The sequence below is a fragment of the Cydia pomonella genome, chromosome 12 (genome assembly GCF_033807575.1).
Source record: "Cydia pomonella isolate Wapato2018A chromosome 12, ilCydPomo1, whole genome shotgun sequence".
Lineage (NCBI taxonomy): Eukaryota > Metazoa > Arthropoda > Insecta > Lepidoptera > Tortricidae > Cydia > Cydia pomonella.
Window position 1 is genome coordinate 7415762 of NC_084714.1, and position 16059 is coordinate 7431820.

Below are 16059 nucleotides of genomic sequence, written 5' to 3' on the forward strand. Positions count from 1 at the left end.
AACTTTTTTCTTACAGACGCATGTTTATTGTTAACTATCTTTCTAAAATAATACTCCAGCAAGGTGGACATGCTATGTGAATTAGAGTACTAAAATAGCTAGCAAAACGTACTCGCACTTGTACCTTGGCTAATCCAATGCGATTTATGCAGCAATTAAATTACAAATCCACGTTACGCAACTCGAACACAAAACGGTGTCGAGTAGGAATGCAGTTGAATTATTGAATTACCACCAGGGTTGCCATACATCAGGATTTCCCCAGACATGTCAGGATCTTTGGATGTTCGCCAAGATTGCGGCCGGAATTGGCGGAAGTTTTAGAAACTTCACTGCTAGAATCTAACTGAAAGTTTGGAAAGGGAAGTGTAGGGAAGTGCAGTAGCTACAACATATGGTGGCGAAAATTTTTGTGTTTCACTCGGTGGCGAATTTATTTAACCCTCGTGCATTGAAACCCTCGCAGCGCTCGAGATTTTGCTTTTCGAACGAAATTTTGGAATATTTCGCAGTATCGGTTATTCGTACGAGCGGTTAAACAACAACTTTGCCCCCTTTTAAAACGAATAACTAATTATTGTTTGTAAAAAGGGCCATCCGCTATTCACTTTAGGTAATGTCACGATCTGGACTACTTCTGTCAAGATATTCTACTTTTTCATGTGGTAACCCTAATACCACCGACCTTAGCCAGTCCTGCTTTTCAATGAAACGCGTTTCCAGCGATAATTATTATATCCTTACCACTTTAAAAGGTAATTCTTAAAGTTCAAGGGCTATGCTAATTAATGGGTTATTTGTACTATGTCAATAATTCTTAAAGGTTTTCCGGTTTTGCATAAAGGGCGTAACATTATGACGGCGACATGCTCTCCTTTAAGTCATGGTGAAATCACAAAAGATAAGGCCATGGCCACACGAATGGTCTGTTGGGGCAAGTTTTTAACAGTTTTAATATTATATGAGAGCATAAAGTAGACATGAACGATTTTACCGTTTGCATAAAATCTCATTGTCGTTGACCATTATTTGTCACAAATCTGAAGCTAGACCCTCAGATTTATGATTGTCATCTTGGCCAGGCCACCAGGAGTGCAGTTCCGTACTGCATGCGAGATGTTCTAAACAGTTTCTTAGGTAAACTAGAATACATTTTCACCGAAGTTTACTCTTGAACTTGGCAAGTGTTTCAAAACCCTGAAATTTAAATAACTCTCGTACAACTTTAACACGATAGTGTTCGTGCTTAAAGTTATTGTTTTTTTTAATATCAGAATATTCAGTTCTTCCGATAAGTAATACTGTAATCACAAACCGCCAATTGATAAAGCAATGGCAGCTCGCTGGGTATTTAACTTAATAGGATTAAATACCTGAGATGTCTTAGGTGACCGTTTATACACCTTACTACACCGAGATAAAGTCCACAAATGGTATACTTTAGCAGAAGTCTTGCAACACTTAGCTCTCGGAAGTGGCATGGATATGCGGAGTTGCGTGAGTAAGTGCTGCCGGTGATTCACATTTATCATTCAATTAGTACGCGAATTTGTTGAGACGCTCCGGCAGTCACTTGTTTTCATAACTACTTAATAACCGCATTCAGAGTTACACTTGACGCAGCGTATTCGCTGTGACGTGTCCTATGAGTTGCATCTTCGCAAGTACAAAATGCGTAAACGGTCCGTCAATGGATTTTAAATGAATAAACAGTTTGTGGTAAGAAAAATCACATATTTCAAAGTCGGTTATGTCACCCGCGTAATGAAAATAATTCACATTCACCACAATCGCCCCCGCAAGCACACGACAAAAACACAAACAGTGGTGACGGAATTTGATTTCTCTGTTCCTTGTCACAGTCAAAATCAATAGCTAAATGCCACTTAGATATCTCATATTATTATCATTGTGACAAGGTACAAATAAACAAATAATACAAACAAAATGGTATAGAATTCATAAATAACCTACGTAGACTACTAGACAAAATAAAAGGTAAGGACTTTATTTTGTCGGATATAGACAAAATAAAAGTAACGGTAGATACAAACATTTTAAAAAGAAAGTTCTCCGATGCGTCATGTAGAGAATGTAGGTATCTGTAGGTCTGGGTCAGACTTATAAGGCATTGGACCCTGAACCTGCGGTTTTGTACCAATGATAGTTTTAGTATCTATGTTTATGTGTTTACTTTTATGAATCATCATGCGACGTGAAGTTGTTAGGTACACATATAAGGGTCATATTGCAATTCTGCTTCCACAAATGCTAACGATATTAAAAAAACTATTCATTCTGATGAATCACTGTTATGTCTTCTTTTGTCAAGTAATTGTGTCATTTTAGACGCAGAGGCAGAAAAGTTCTTTGAAACTTTAATAGACGTTGTTACCTTTATGTTTTATCGTCTAAAGACCTTGTAATTTAATAAAATAAGTAAAGTAGCATTTCATTGGTCACATAGATATTTTCCCAATTTTTTTCATCTAGGATTTTTGGTCGTTATCGTCTTTGCATAGTTATAAATCTTCGACATGATAATCTACTTCTTATTCTGTATCTTTCGACGTTTGTAATTTAATTTCAATTTTTCTAATTTTCAGGGATGGCGCAAACGCGTACCCCAAAGCGATGCTTCTCTGTTCACGGTCGCTGGCCGCCTGGAACGCGACAAAGTCTCCACCACGCCGCCGCTCACTCCACCACCTGTCTCCACCCCAGCGCCGATGACGCCATCATCACCTGGCATCCCTATTGCCAACAAGTTCAGGTGAGCTTGCATATTTTTCACAAATGAAATCGCATAACACACGACTTTTCTCATTGTGCACCGGGACAAAACTTGCGGAGCGGTAGGTATTCTGTATAAACAAAACCACATACTTTACTTAGCGTAATAGATTTAGATTTATTGCGACATATGATTGCAGTACGAATTACGTTCATGTCAATTTATAGGAATCTACACTCCCAACCAAAAGTATGGAATCAAGTTTTAATACAATAGAAAAGGATGCATTTTTAAGCGATGGAATTTATACTACTCATTGACAATTAAAAAAACAAAATGGTAAAAATAAAAATAGAACGTTTTAAACGTTAACAACTCTAATTCTGGCTACGATAGTTGCCAGTTAAACATTTTGTACTTAATGCAATTAAAATGGTATGATTATGTACCTAACTTTAAAATAAAAATAAAAACTTTTTTACAAAATTTTAGGATGTTGTGATATTTAGCGAGTATTTTCAATATTTTGGGATTGCCTGATGTAAGTTTTACGTTGTAAATAAACAATAAAGATAGAAACATGAGATATTAAAGAGAACAACCTTGTTTGCATACTTTTGGCCTTGGGTGTATATTGTGAACGTCAAAAATAAATGCAAATAATAACAAGATAATTCAAAACATTTTGAGCCATGCGGCTTGGGTTTTGAGAACTTCGCCGTGAATAGCCATGGCGCAATATCCCTCTTGTATTATCATTCCTACGGTCACTGCCGGTTCTGTATGATTACGTATATTTTGACGTTTTATGCAGGAAATGAAAGGAGATAAAATATCGGATGGTATATAAATACAGATTAGACAAACATTTATGCATGGTGAGATCATAATATCGTTCCTTATTCCATATCTAAATTAGTCGCTTCGCGTATCATTAAATTAAAGGGTTTTCCACTGCACAATAATTTCTTTGTACATTGTGTTCCAACCTAACTCAATATGGCAGTCAACGTGACTTTAATCAATAGAGTTCTTTGTAAGCGTGAATAACTTTTACCACAAAATCAATGAAGTTTGTTTGTAAATAGCTCAACTACAAACTTCATAGATTTTTTGGTAATGGACATTTTTATGCCTATCCAATATTCATTATTAACGGATAATGGTATTTCTTGGTTAAGTTCTCAACAGGATGATCATAATGGTTATTTTACTTTGTTTGAAATTACAATATGTAAATAAAGATAAAAACTGTTCATTCATTAATTTAGGAATATTACGACTTTATGAAAGACAGAAAAACTACCACCGTTTCTAACCTTACACCTTGCAAGGTCTCAGTGGAACAATTTATTTTATTCAAAAATGTAGTTACATTCATATTATTATGCATTATACTAGTATTGGGTTCTCTTTATCTTTATTATTCTCATTTCAGATCTCGCAAGCAAGGCTCCCCGACCAACGGCTTCGTCTCGGGCCCGCTCCGTTCAGCGTCGTGCGCTGTCGTGTGTCCGGATAAGCCTAAGGAAGAAGTCAGAAAACCAGACAGGGAGTCCTTCAAGCGCAGTCATAGCGTGAGCGAGAGCATCAGCAGCCGGCTTGATGAGAGTGAGTACGAAATGTGGCTTGTGACGCTGACCCAATGTGAAATTCCCTATATCCCCAGTCCTTTGGATTACTTTACAAATGATTGCGGGTAGTTTCCTCCATATGAATGTATCACGTTTTCGACGTCTGTGTCTCTGGTTAATAGGATTGTATTGATACATATTACAATTGTGGTGTAATCCTTAAGTTACTTCGTGATTATGATATACTTAACTAATCAAATCGTGAAGAGGATTTAAAAGGAGACGCGTCTTCGTAGGTAGTTCACTCTGTCTCACCGTACCTCGAGTATTTGGTTATGCTAGATTGAAAATAAGTAATAAATGAATGTGAGAATGAGGATGAGTGAAATAAATATCAGTTTCAGATGAATCTCGTATTTTACTTATAAAAAGCCGTGGAAATCCTGCATTATTTATTACTTTTAATTAAAACATGCAATACTTTTCTCTTTCCAGCGCCCATTACTATTATTTTACTTCCTTCTCTCTTTGTTTTTATTAATCATCCTGCAAACCGTGCAATTTTTTTACTAGTTTTTTTTTTATTCAACCAGAAGACGAATCGCCCGGCGCCGAAAAGTCCGGATGCCCGGTGCGAGTGCCGCGCGCCGACGATGAGACCTTCCAGGCGTTCTTCACACCAGTAATGGAAAAGGAACGTACGGCTGACAACGGTGTGGATGTGGATCTTGACGCTATCGATAGCAGCTCGCGGCAGATGTGAGTAATTATTACTAATCTAGACCTTATTGTATTGAAGTTAAAGTTTATACTCGTATTTTACTCCGAGGGATTGCGCGCCGATGTGAGACTTTCCATGCGTGCACTCCAGTGATGCAAAATGAAGTATCATCCAACAATGGAGTGAACGTAGATTTAAGTTAATATAGACTTTATTGTATTAACCTTAGAAGTCAAATTTGAACGGCGCGAGTTGAGCGCGCATCGTCATGATAATAACTCGCCGTGTGAGTTATTAGACCTTATTGTATTAAATCCAGCAGTCCTCCCACAGATATTTGACTGTGGGAGGACCGCGTGACTTTAAATAACAGTCAGTATTTGTTGATATTCTTATAACCTTACTTTCATAGTAATAATCTTATCTCAGTACAGCTAATTATTGTAAATAGGTAATGAGATAACAATTAAATAAATCCGTGCAATAATTTCGCACGGTGTGTGTGTGGCGCCGTGGCTTAGTTGGTTAGAGCGCCTGTCTAGTAAACAGGAGATCACGAGTTCGAATCTCGTCGGGGCCTATGAGTGGTTCACCTTTTTTTATTAAACAAAACTTATCGTTTATTGTTGAAGACATTTTTGTAACTTTACTAGTCCCTAAAATGGAGGAAAAGCAATTTTATTTCTCCCTGGTATAGTTTAATTTTGGACGATGACAATGGTTTGCACTTTTTGGTATATGCCCTTGATCGATAAAATGAGCGTGTGTGTTATGTACAGTCAGATGCAGCCAGAGGTGACCCCCCCCCCCCCCCCCCCCTGCATAGACATTGTATGCAGGAGGGGGCAGGGTGACCTTTCTCTGCAGCTGACAGTACATATCTCTTGAAAAAAATTACATTATTAATATATTAATATTCGTGCTATAATATTTCATCTCAATTCTATAATTTTTATGTACAATATACATTGCGATACAAAATAATCCGAACAAATGATAGTATTTGGAACGTATCACAGCAACAATGTATCTGTTATCAGCGCTTTCAACTATGTGGAGCTACTAGTTAAGAATTTCGCACGGTGGGTGTGTGGCGCCGTGGCTTAGTTGGTTAAAGCGCCTGTCTAGTAAACAGGAGATCACGAGTTCGAATCTCGTCGGGGCCTACCAGTGGTTTTAACTTTTTGTATTTTTTCTGTTTTTTATTATTTTACTATCGCGACACTTGAAGCAATATTTTGCTTTAAAATTATGATATATTGCGTTTTTTAATTTATTACTTCGCTATTTAGGTACTTGTCGCTTCCAATACATTGTATTGTTAATACTTCACATTTCCTAGCATATTTTAAATTCTGAAATTATTCACCACCATTTCCGACGAATTAAATAGTTTCTTGTTGTCTTACGCTTTTGACCGTCGTGACTATTTTATATACCACGCAATTGTACTTTATTAGAATGTATTAAGGCTCAATTTCTACTATAACTTTTGTCGGCTATGGCCGACTGTGTCGTTCAAAGCTCAGGTCAAAGGATGCAAATAATTCCCCTTATCTTTATATTTTGTATTTTATGACAAAGTTTATTCTTGTCCTACAAAATGACGGTTAGACATTGTGCTCATGGTGCATGCATGTAAAAAGAAACATAAAATTAATTATTAAATATCCGAATAAAATATACGTTTTCAGAAAAAAATTACAATTATTTTATAGATTAAACGTTTATTTTCTAAATTTACCTTCTTTTTGTACAGGTTGGCCAACGACTGGGCGAGGCGAGCGAAAAGGGAACGTCGTCATGTCGCCTCTCGAAATCCCTTGAAGGCCCTCGCGGCCCGCACCGATTTGAGGGAGGAATACTCTCCGCCACCCTCCACGAATATCAGGGATCAACTGATCAAGGAGAAAGGTAAGGAAACAAAAACGTCATGTCGCCTTCAGATATCTTTTGAAGGCTCTCGCGGCTCGCACCGGTTTGAGAGAGAAGAATATTGCCTGCCATCCTCCTCTAGCATCAGAGATCAAACTGATTAAGGAGGAAAGTAAGGTTGCTTAGTACATTCGGTCTCATTTAAATAAGAATATGAATACTAAATAAATAATTTGTTTGTTTTTGTTACTTCCAGCAACGGCCAACTGCGGCTTAGCGGCAGAAGCGTTAGCGGCCCTGGCGACCAAAGAGGACTTCTCCAACGTGGCGCTGCGCAGCGCGTCCTCTACCGTCATCCCCAGCCAGGGCACCAAGTCCGTCATGCTGCTGCACGTCAAAGGCCGGCGGCGCGTGCAGGTACATTTCTCTCCAAGTTCGTAGCCAACCAGTGAACTAGGGGGGGGTAAGTTGCAGATATCGCCGGAGGTCCAAAGGGGAGGGGAGTGATCTTGAGCTGGAGGGGGGGGGGGGGCAGCAGCCCCCTGCCTGTACCTGCCAACGCCCATGTTTCTCCCAAATGAAAAGGAGACGACGTCACGTGAAACCGTCTCCGTACAAATTCGTTCTCCAAAAAAATCCTTTCTGGATATTGTCATTAAGGAAAATAATCCGTCAATTACAATGGTACATTCCTAAGCTTCAATTAAGTTGATTTTTCGAATACACGGCTCTCTATTTTGAATATAATTAATACATTTAATTTAATCTAATAATGCCCTTAAATTAGTAACCGAGTAGAGTATATATTGATTAGTGTTATGTACTAGTTCAAATACATTTTCTATTAAACGAAATTACTGTCTCGGACTATCGATGTACGAAATGACATTGATATGTCATAGTTTTCAATTGTTTGGTTGAGTTAAATATAATGTCTGTGTTATGACAACGCTATATGCAGTATTTAATTACTTTTGTAACAAAACACAAAATAACTAAAAAAATACAATTTTTCGAATATTAACTGTGCCATATAGTTTTCTTAAATGTACTTAGCCATACGCCGAAGTTTATGTTTGTTGCAGACGAGATTGGTGGAGCCCGTCCACACGAGCGTCAACCGCGGCGACTGCTTCGTCCTCATCACGCCGGACCAGCTGTTCCTCTACATTGGCCAGTACGCCAATGTCATTGAGAGGTGAGTTGATTTGCAGTATATTGTACCAAAGTAAATTGTGCTTTGATTTTCATTGCTTTTGCTTCGACGAGAAAATATTCAAATAAAAAACTCTCTGCCGCTGGTTTGAAAGGATGTGTAACCACTAAAACGTTTTTACTTCGCTCTCAAAATAAGAGTCATCGTCTAGCTTGGACAAACCAGCACTGATATTTTTTGTGATATGTCATTTGTGTAAATATGCTCGTGTCCATATCATTGGCCCGGGCTGTGTTTCCATTAAATAGTAAAAGTTGATATTATTAATAGAAAAATCGTTCAGTTTATCAATTTATTTCACGACTTCACAGTCAGTAAATCTTTACTATTTGTTATTTATGGCGAACAAAAAGTGTAAAGAATAGCCTTTTAGGAGTTGAGGTTCTACTATAAAATTCTCATGTTTAACCTTTTTTTTAGAAATCGCAGTACCGACGTGGCCCAACACATCCAAAATACCAAAGACCTCGGCTGTAAAAACTCCCCCGCCATCATCAAGATCGACGAGCAGACCAAGAACTACTCCAACAAGCACTGTAATCAGTTCTGGTCGCTCCTCGGCGTCACCGAGGGCATTGAGGACTACAAACCTATCGAGACCGGTCATCCTGATGAGGATGAGATATTTGAGTCCTGCATCGTACAAACCAATATGTGCTATGAGGTTGTGGACGATGAATTAATACCTATTAAAGAATACTGGGGCCAGATGCCGAAAATCGCTATGTTGAATCAATCAAAAACTATTGTGTTCGATTTTGGCTCAGAAATGTACATTTGGTACGGAAAAAATGTCCCGCTAGAAAGCCGGAGGCGCGCTGCCCAACTTGCCCAAGAGTTATTCGACGAGGGCTACAATTACGAAGAATGCCATATCAATCCTTTAAACGCTGCTACATATCAAGGTGCTAGAGAAGATAGGAGTAGTCCAGAAAAAACATCTAAAACTAGACCGGAATGGGCGATCATGTCCAAAGTCACTCAACACATGGAAACTATACTCTTCAAAGAGAAATTCCTCGACTGGCCCGATTATACCAGAGTCATCCAAGTGAAGCCCCAAGAGAACAAATCTAATAGCATAGAAATAACTCCATGCGACGCCGAAGAAATGTGGTCGAATGAGTACCAGGATCCAGATCTCATTTTAGAAGGATCCCACGTCGGCCGCGGCACGCAGTACTACGACAAAGAAAACATGAGACATTACGAAATCAAAACCAAATCGGTCTCGAAATGGCTAATCCAAGATAACGATTACCAAAAAGTGGAAAGCCAGGCCGAAATCGGCGATTTTTTTTCCGGAGACAGTTATATCATCAGATGGGAGTACCAGATTACCGTTTCTGGTAGGGAACTCAATGGGAAACCGTCGAAACATGCTGTGACTGGGAGAGATCGCTGCGCTTATTTCTGCTGGCAGGGTAAAGATGCGTCATCCAACGAAAAGGGAGCCGCCGCGCTGTTGACAGTCGAATTAGATAAGGAAAAGGGACCTCAAGTGAGGGTAGCTCAGGGCAACGAGCCGCCGGCGTTCCTGAATCTCTTCCAAGGGAATCTGGTAGTCCATCAAGGAAAGAAGAACATCGATAAAAACAGATTCAAGCTCTTCGTAACACGAGGAAACCTCTCCAACGAGGCTTACTTACTTCAAGTTCCCTGCTCGGTCCGACAACTCCGCAGCCGAGGCTCTCTACTTCTCGTCGACACAGAAAAAGGCCACCTATACATCTGGCACGGATCCCGCAGCCTCAAACACACCAAGAGCATAGCAATAGAATTGGCCAACAAGCTGATCGCGAGGAAATCTAGCTACCTCTTCGGCGCCAACGTGTCGAACGTAATTATCACTGAGGTTAAAGAGAGCGAGGAGCCAAAGGAGGTGCTGGAAGCGCTAGGCGTAGCGAACAAGCAGTACTACAATTCGGTGTTGAGCGGCGGCAAGGAGGCGGGCGGGCAGGCGACGCCGCGGCTGTTCCACTTCACGGACCTGGGCGGGCAGTTCGAGGCGCACGAGGTGCTGTCGCCGCTGCGCCACGAGCGGCTCGTGACACCCTTCCCTTTTGAACAAAAGGAGCTGTACTCGGCGTCGCAACCAGGTAATCATTCTGGTATATTTGTTTTTTTGTCGTCGTCGGGCCTGGTGGTGCCTAAAATCAAGGAGTTATAACCAGATGCGTCTTTTGAAGCACACATTTTTTGGGGTGTTCACTGAGTAAATGTGCGGCAGTTATCTAAAAGTTGGTGCTTTCTTTTTTAGCCCTGTTCCTGATGGACGACGGTGTGTCGGTGTGGCTGTGGCAGGGCTGGTGGCCGCGCGGGGAGGACGGGGAACTGGAACCCGCCGAGCGGAATACTGGTTAGTGTTTTAATCATTTTTTTTTTATGATTACAATACTCGCTTATCAAAGCTAATATAATAATTTATTGAAAAATCTTAGATCTGAACTGGTTTCGACCAACTCGAAATTCACGCCGTAGTGGTTCGTGGTTTGCATCTTTTTGCTCACCGCATCATGTTTAGAATTATCTCGACGAGTCAGCTCATAAAGAAAGTGGCGACATGGTAGTAAAAGATTGTTTACGTAGTAAAAAAATAGCGGGCATATATTATAGCACTTGTAATCACTACGATTTCATTGCATTTTGGTTACCTTATAGGGCCTGTCATATCTGCATAATATTTTTTATTTGATATTAGAATTGTCGAATCTTGGGGCTTGTCGTATAAGATGTACAACTTTTATTGTTAGCGGTGAAACGAAAGTTTTTACTAAACGGTTTCAAAATTAAGTAGGTAGCTATTCGCTTGTGTTATAATTTGCCATTTAAATACATAAATACCTCATGCCAATCATGCTCCTGTATCACATCTGCAGGCGTAGGAGCATTCGCAGCGCGCTGGCAAGCGCTCCGCGCGGCGGCCCTGCGCAGCGCCGAGGCCTACTGGGCGGCCTCGCGCCGCACGAGGCCTGACGTCAAGGTCGTGGCCGCCGGCCTCGAGCCGCAGGCCTTCACCGACCTCTTCGACACCTGGGACGAGCACGATGAGGCCGCCGAGGCCAATATTGCGGTAAGGATTACTTATGTTTGTAGAAGGTGGTGGTACTTTTAAATATTAGAATATTTACGTAGCTGATTTTCTATATGTAGGTAGATGGCAAAAATAAGATGGTACGATTTGTACTGACCATTTTCACTTTAGACCTTAAAATCCACCTTGTTCAGTCTAAGAAATATAAGTGAAAAATAAAACTTATATGGTCAGTTAACAAAATATCGTTGCCCTCGAGTCTCAAGCTTTTATAGAATTATTCGAAACTCGGGCCGAGTTCGACGAGGATTTATTGGTGGTTAGTTTGTATAGGGTGATGGTACTATTAGAATTTTAAAACTGGTATTTTGAGGTGATAAGTTTGTATATTAAGGTGCTAAAAGGTCGATGGGATTCTTGATGAACTTTAATTGTTGTTGGTGGTGATGTCTCAAAACTCTATCGAATAAATGTATTATGCTTTAAACCTGAATGAGTTTTCTAACAAGTGTGATCTATTGAAATGTTATTATCAATTCTATGGCTCTGGTGCAAAGGAACAAAGTCCACATAATTTGTATGAAACCCTTTTTCACGAAATCCATGTAATCGAAATGTAACCATCCAGCTTTACGTTAAAATAAAGGTAACTTTTTTTTTCTAAATAATATTCAAATTCATAGTCAATCACGTGTAACAATGACAAAATCGATAGATATCGCCTAAACTTTGCTCCATTTTTGTACAAAGTTGCGAATGTGCTTCTATCCTTAAGCCCCATTTAGACGTTTCAAGAGCTCGCATGCGATTTTCGTTAAATCGTGGTTTTGGTTGATCGACTGAATTCATCTTACTCTGTACTTAGTAAGCTACGTAGGTATCGAATATCGCATGTAAGTTCTCGAACGGTTCAAAGGGAGCTTTATGAATTATCGATAGGCGATAATTAGGTCGGGTTTGGTTCGGATCTATTCTAAACTTGTAAAGCACGCCATGTATAAAACACACCCGGCTAACTCCCCGCTTGGCACTGTACGTACCCGCACTCCCCGCAGCACGGCTACAAGGCGGGCGAGGCGCTGCGCGGCGCGGGCGAGCTGTCGCGGCTGCTGGCGCGCCGGGCCGAGCTGCCGCTGGCCGCGCTGCAGCGCCGCCCGCTGCCCGACCACGTCGACCCGCACCATCTCGAGAGGCATCTGTCGACGCCTGATTTCTTGGTATGTACGGTGGTGGGGTGGGGGTGTTGTATATGTTCTGATGATTTATGATAGCTGGAGTCGAAGAAAATTACGCTCAATTAAGCCAGGGGGCTTCCCACCGATTCGATATCGGATCGGCAAAATGGATGAAAATTCAGTACTAATAAATTTAGACCCCTGGGAGTTGTTAAGTTAAATAAGTAGATCTGGATTATATTTTTTTTAATCAAAATATTTTTAATATATGGCAATTTTTACGTGACTTTTCTATGACTCCGGCTATTCCAATATAAGTTTGTAAAGTAATTAAAACCTGAATAATAAGGATAAAATTATCACTCTTTATAACTTTACCAAAATAAGAAATAACACGTAGTTTACCTACTAACTTAAGGAAATAAAAATACGTAACCTGTACGAGTATTGAAATCCCCAAATTTCTTCCGTACATTCGCATCGCTAAAATAATTTTACAGACAGGAAACAAGAAACTCCGTCAGCGTCGCAAGTAGCAACATAACTTACGTAGTTAGTAGTCGAAAAGGTAGTGAATTGGGTGTCCAAACTAACTTTTGAGCTTATAAATACTGAGTTACATACAGAGAAAAACCGAAGGTCGGTCCCTCTTGCATGCTTTAAAATAAACCGCGATTATAGATCGTGTGCGTAAAACTATGACTGTTTTTTATGATTCATTCAATTCTTCTTTCCCTTACTTATGTAAAACTTTGGTCTAGGCTTAAAGCTATATTTTTATCAAAAATAGCACATGAGCTAAACAAGATTTTCATCCTCTACATTCTCTCTATTTTAAAGCAATTTTACAGCATTGACAAAGGTATTTTAAGACGTGCAAAAAAGTGCGAAATAATGTAGTCACAAATTTGACATCTGAAGTAGATGGTGCTGTACAACCCCGTGAAGTCAGCAATGTCAGGATCAAATAGATAGCGACGGCAAAAGTAGCTGAATCATATTCCTTTTTTTACAAGTTTTTATTTAACTTACAATGTACCTACGTTATGTAATTATGTATATGTATACGGGTCAAATCTTGCAAGTTTCGTTTGACCCACTTACCGGTTTCCGATGAAGCTGAAAATTTGCATTCATATGTAAGTCTCGTGACAATGCAATATTATGGTACGATCGAGCTGATCTGATGTTGGTGGCCATAGGAACTCTATGATAAAACAACGCAACCTATTTGTGTATGGGGGTTTTAGAATTGTCTCGATAAAATAAAATAAAAAATAAAAACCTGTGGTAAGAAAAGTACAGTCAGCGATAAAAGCTTGTATCGAAAATGACATTTTTGTCAAAAACTTATCGTAGGTCTTACCTACGATATATTTGGTGACTTTAGCAGTCACTATCTACTTGATAACATTCAGTTATTATTACTATAGAGAAGCCTTACTAAACAATGAAATGTCGTAATCGCAACCTGTATCACGCGACCAAAATGTCGTAAGCGCGTTTGGGTCGCGAGATTCACGCTCTGCTTCCATAGTTTTTTGTCGGCCGATGACAAGGCATGGCGCTAAATACTGGTTCTCTGTGCCGGTTCTATACATAGCAATAATAGTTCAATGCTGACTGCACATTAACAGGCGACGAAGTTGTTAAGAAGTTTGAATCTGAAATATTTTGCGCTTCTTTCCACGTCTTAGCATTCCTACCCACTCTTTACAGTAAGAATAAACAGTAACAACGTTATTATCATTACAGGAGGCTTTCGGCATGACCAAAGAGGAGTTCACCGTGCTGCCGGCGTGGAAGCAGACCAACATGAAGAAGGACGTCGGCCTGTTTTGACCCGGCGGCGCGCGAGCCGGCTGATGCCGTCCGGGACCGGACCCGGAACTGAGTCAGGACCTGGACCGGACCCCGGACCCGGACCGTAGCCCGGACCCAGACGCCCAGCCGGACCTAAACTAACTGCGGCGGTCACCTATCATACTTTCGAACAATTTTTGTCGGAAGCTAAACATTTTAAGAAGGGTCACAAATCTTATGTAAAACCGTCTACACGATGCTTTTCCTTTAAAAAAAAATTAAAAGTTAACATTGGAGAAAGATATTTCGAAATATGGATAGGTTACCAATCGCAATAGACTAGTAATTTTGTACAACCACAGTTATTTCGTACTTTTCTACTCGTACCGAATATCGTTGAAGGATTTGATACAATAATCGTAAAGGCACGCTTTAAGTCTGTAGTTCCGAGTGTCGTAATTTTATACTAACGGAATGAAAACTATGTATTCTGTCTCGTGATATTTTGATGTAACCGCCGTAGACCGTAGAGTAGAATTGAAAAACGGATTTGTATGTCGGAATTGCTTAGCGGCCGATGTCGTGGCCTCTTCGTGTAAATAATTGTTTTATTCCATATTTATTTTTAAATTTTGTTTAATTTTATGAATTATTAGAAACGCAATATTCACTTTTTAATTTTATATGAATTTGTAATTAATTAACAGTATTTTTAATCGGATTCCTTAATTATTGTTACGTTTAACCGCCGACGAGAGATGGCATCGAATTGTTAGCAGTGATATTTACGATAAGTTAGCGTTGTGTCAGTGCGTTTTGCCAAAGAGTTTGAGCTCGGACGACGGTCTGAACCACGAGGCGGTTTTCTGGTCAAGTATGGTTGTCGGTTATAAATCGCTAAGTATACTACGTATTTCTACTACTATTATACGCTTTAGGGTAGGATCCTGCGCCGACGGAGGCGCGGCTATCTCGGCATTGTGATATTAACTTGTATACCGTTGATTCGCCTGCGAATTGTTGTTGATAAATCGATACGCGCCTCCGCCGATGCAGGTTATATTTTAATACATCACATATCTAATCTACTCATTAGCTACTCTTTTATACCGTGCTGTTAGGTGGACCATTGTAAACCGTTTTAATATTACTAATCTTATAACGTTCCCTTAATTTCCGTGCTTTTGGCTTAGCTTGTAGTGAACTGACTATACTCGACCGTTACGTTGACGTAGCCTGTGACTTTCTGTTGCCAAAAAGTGCGAAATGAAACGAATTTGACTAAATTTTGTCTTTCGAACGATTAAGGTTTGTACTTTAATTTTAACGCTGTTGCTATGTTGTGTACAATTTTAGAAGTTTATTTTTTATATCTAGCTTTATTACGTACGTAAATGTACTTTTAAATGGTGAACCATCTGAACGACTTGTGATATTTACTGGGTCTCGACTGAAAAATATGCCAGTATTGTAATGAAGTCGGTTTCTGCCAATGAGTAGAGTAACTCTTATGATCGAGTCATAATTTAATGAACTATTTGGATCTACGGAATAATCTGTCGCCATGTAATGAAGGATGCATTTACGGCCGGTACTCTGCGGGCCTACCGTGACATAGACGTATCTCTCAAATCCAATGTTTAATGTTTTGCTTTGGTTGTGTTACTTATAATATTATTATTGTATTTGAGATTTATTTTGTATAATAATGGTGTAATAAATTGATAAAATTGATTAAGTGTTTTAATATTTCTCACTTTATTTTACCTTTAGCTGTAATTGGCTGTAAAATGATATAAGTTTGTCATAAGTTTCCATTAAGGCACTGGGGAAAATCAAACATTTACAACTTTTTGTCTCTTCGTATACAGTGCACAAATAATACTTAAATACTATAAATTTATTGCCAATCAAATATGAACCATAT

At 39.5% G+C, this 16059-nt stretch overlaps 1 protein-coding gene and 2 non-coding genes across 8 annotated transcripts in view; all 3 read left to right on the forward strand.

Moving 5' to 3' along the window:
• The window catches only part of LOC133523383 (uncharacterized), a 311151-nt gene extending 295285 nt beyond the window's left edge, over positions 1-15866 (forward strand). For all 6 annotated transcript variants that reach the window (XM_061858916.1, XM_061858920.1, XM_061858917.1 and 3 more), the window contains 11 exons: positions 2607-2773; positions 4173-4345; positions 4902-5067; positions 6789-6943; positions 7161-7321; positions 7990-8102; positions 8541-10219; positions 10381-10479; positions 11000-11193; positions 12210-12371; positions 14085-15866. In XM_061858916.1, coding sequence (XP_061714900.1) covers positions 2607-2773; positions 4173-4345; positions 4902-5067; positions 6789-6943; positions 7161-7321; positions 7990-8102; positions 8541-10219; positions 10381-10479; positions 11000-11193; positions 12210-12371; positions 14085-14171 — 3156 coding nt within the window. In that variant the 3' untranslated portion in view covers positions 14172-15866. The remainder of the gene's footprint in view (positions 1-2606; positions 2774-4172; positions 4346-4901; positions 5068-6788; positions 6944-7160; positions 7322-7989; positions 8103-8540; positions 10220-10380; positions 10480-10999; positions 11194-12209; positions 12372-14084) is intronic.
• On the forward strand, positions 5536-5609 carry Trnat-agu (transfer RNA threonine (anticodon AGU)). The gene has a single exon. It is a non-coding gene; the product is annotated as a tRNA-Thr (tRNA).
• Trnat-agu (transfer RNA threonine (anticodon AGU)) lies at positions 6122-6195 on the forward strand. The gene has a single exon. It is a non-coding gene; the product is annotated as a tRNA-Thr (tRNA).
• Positions 15867-16059: the final 193 nt, after the last annotated feature.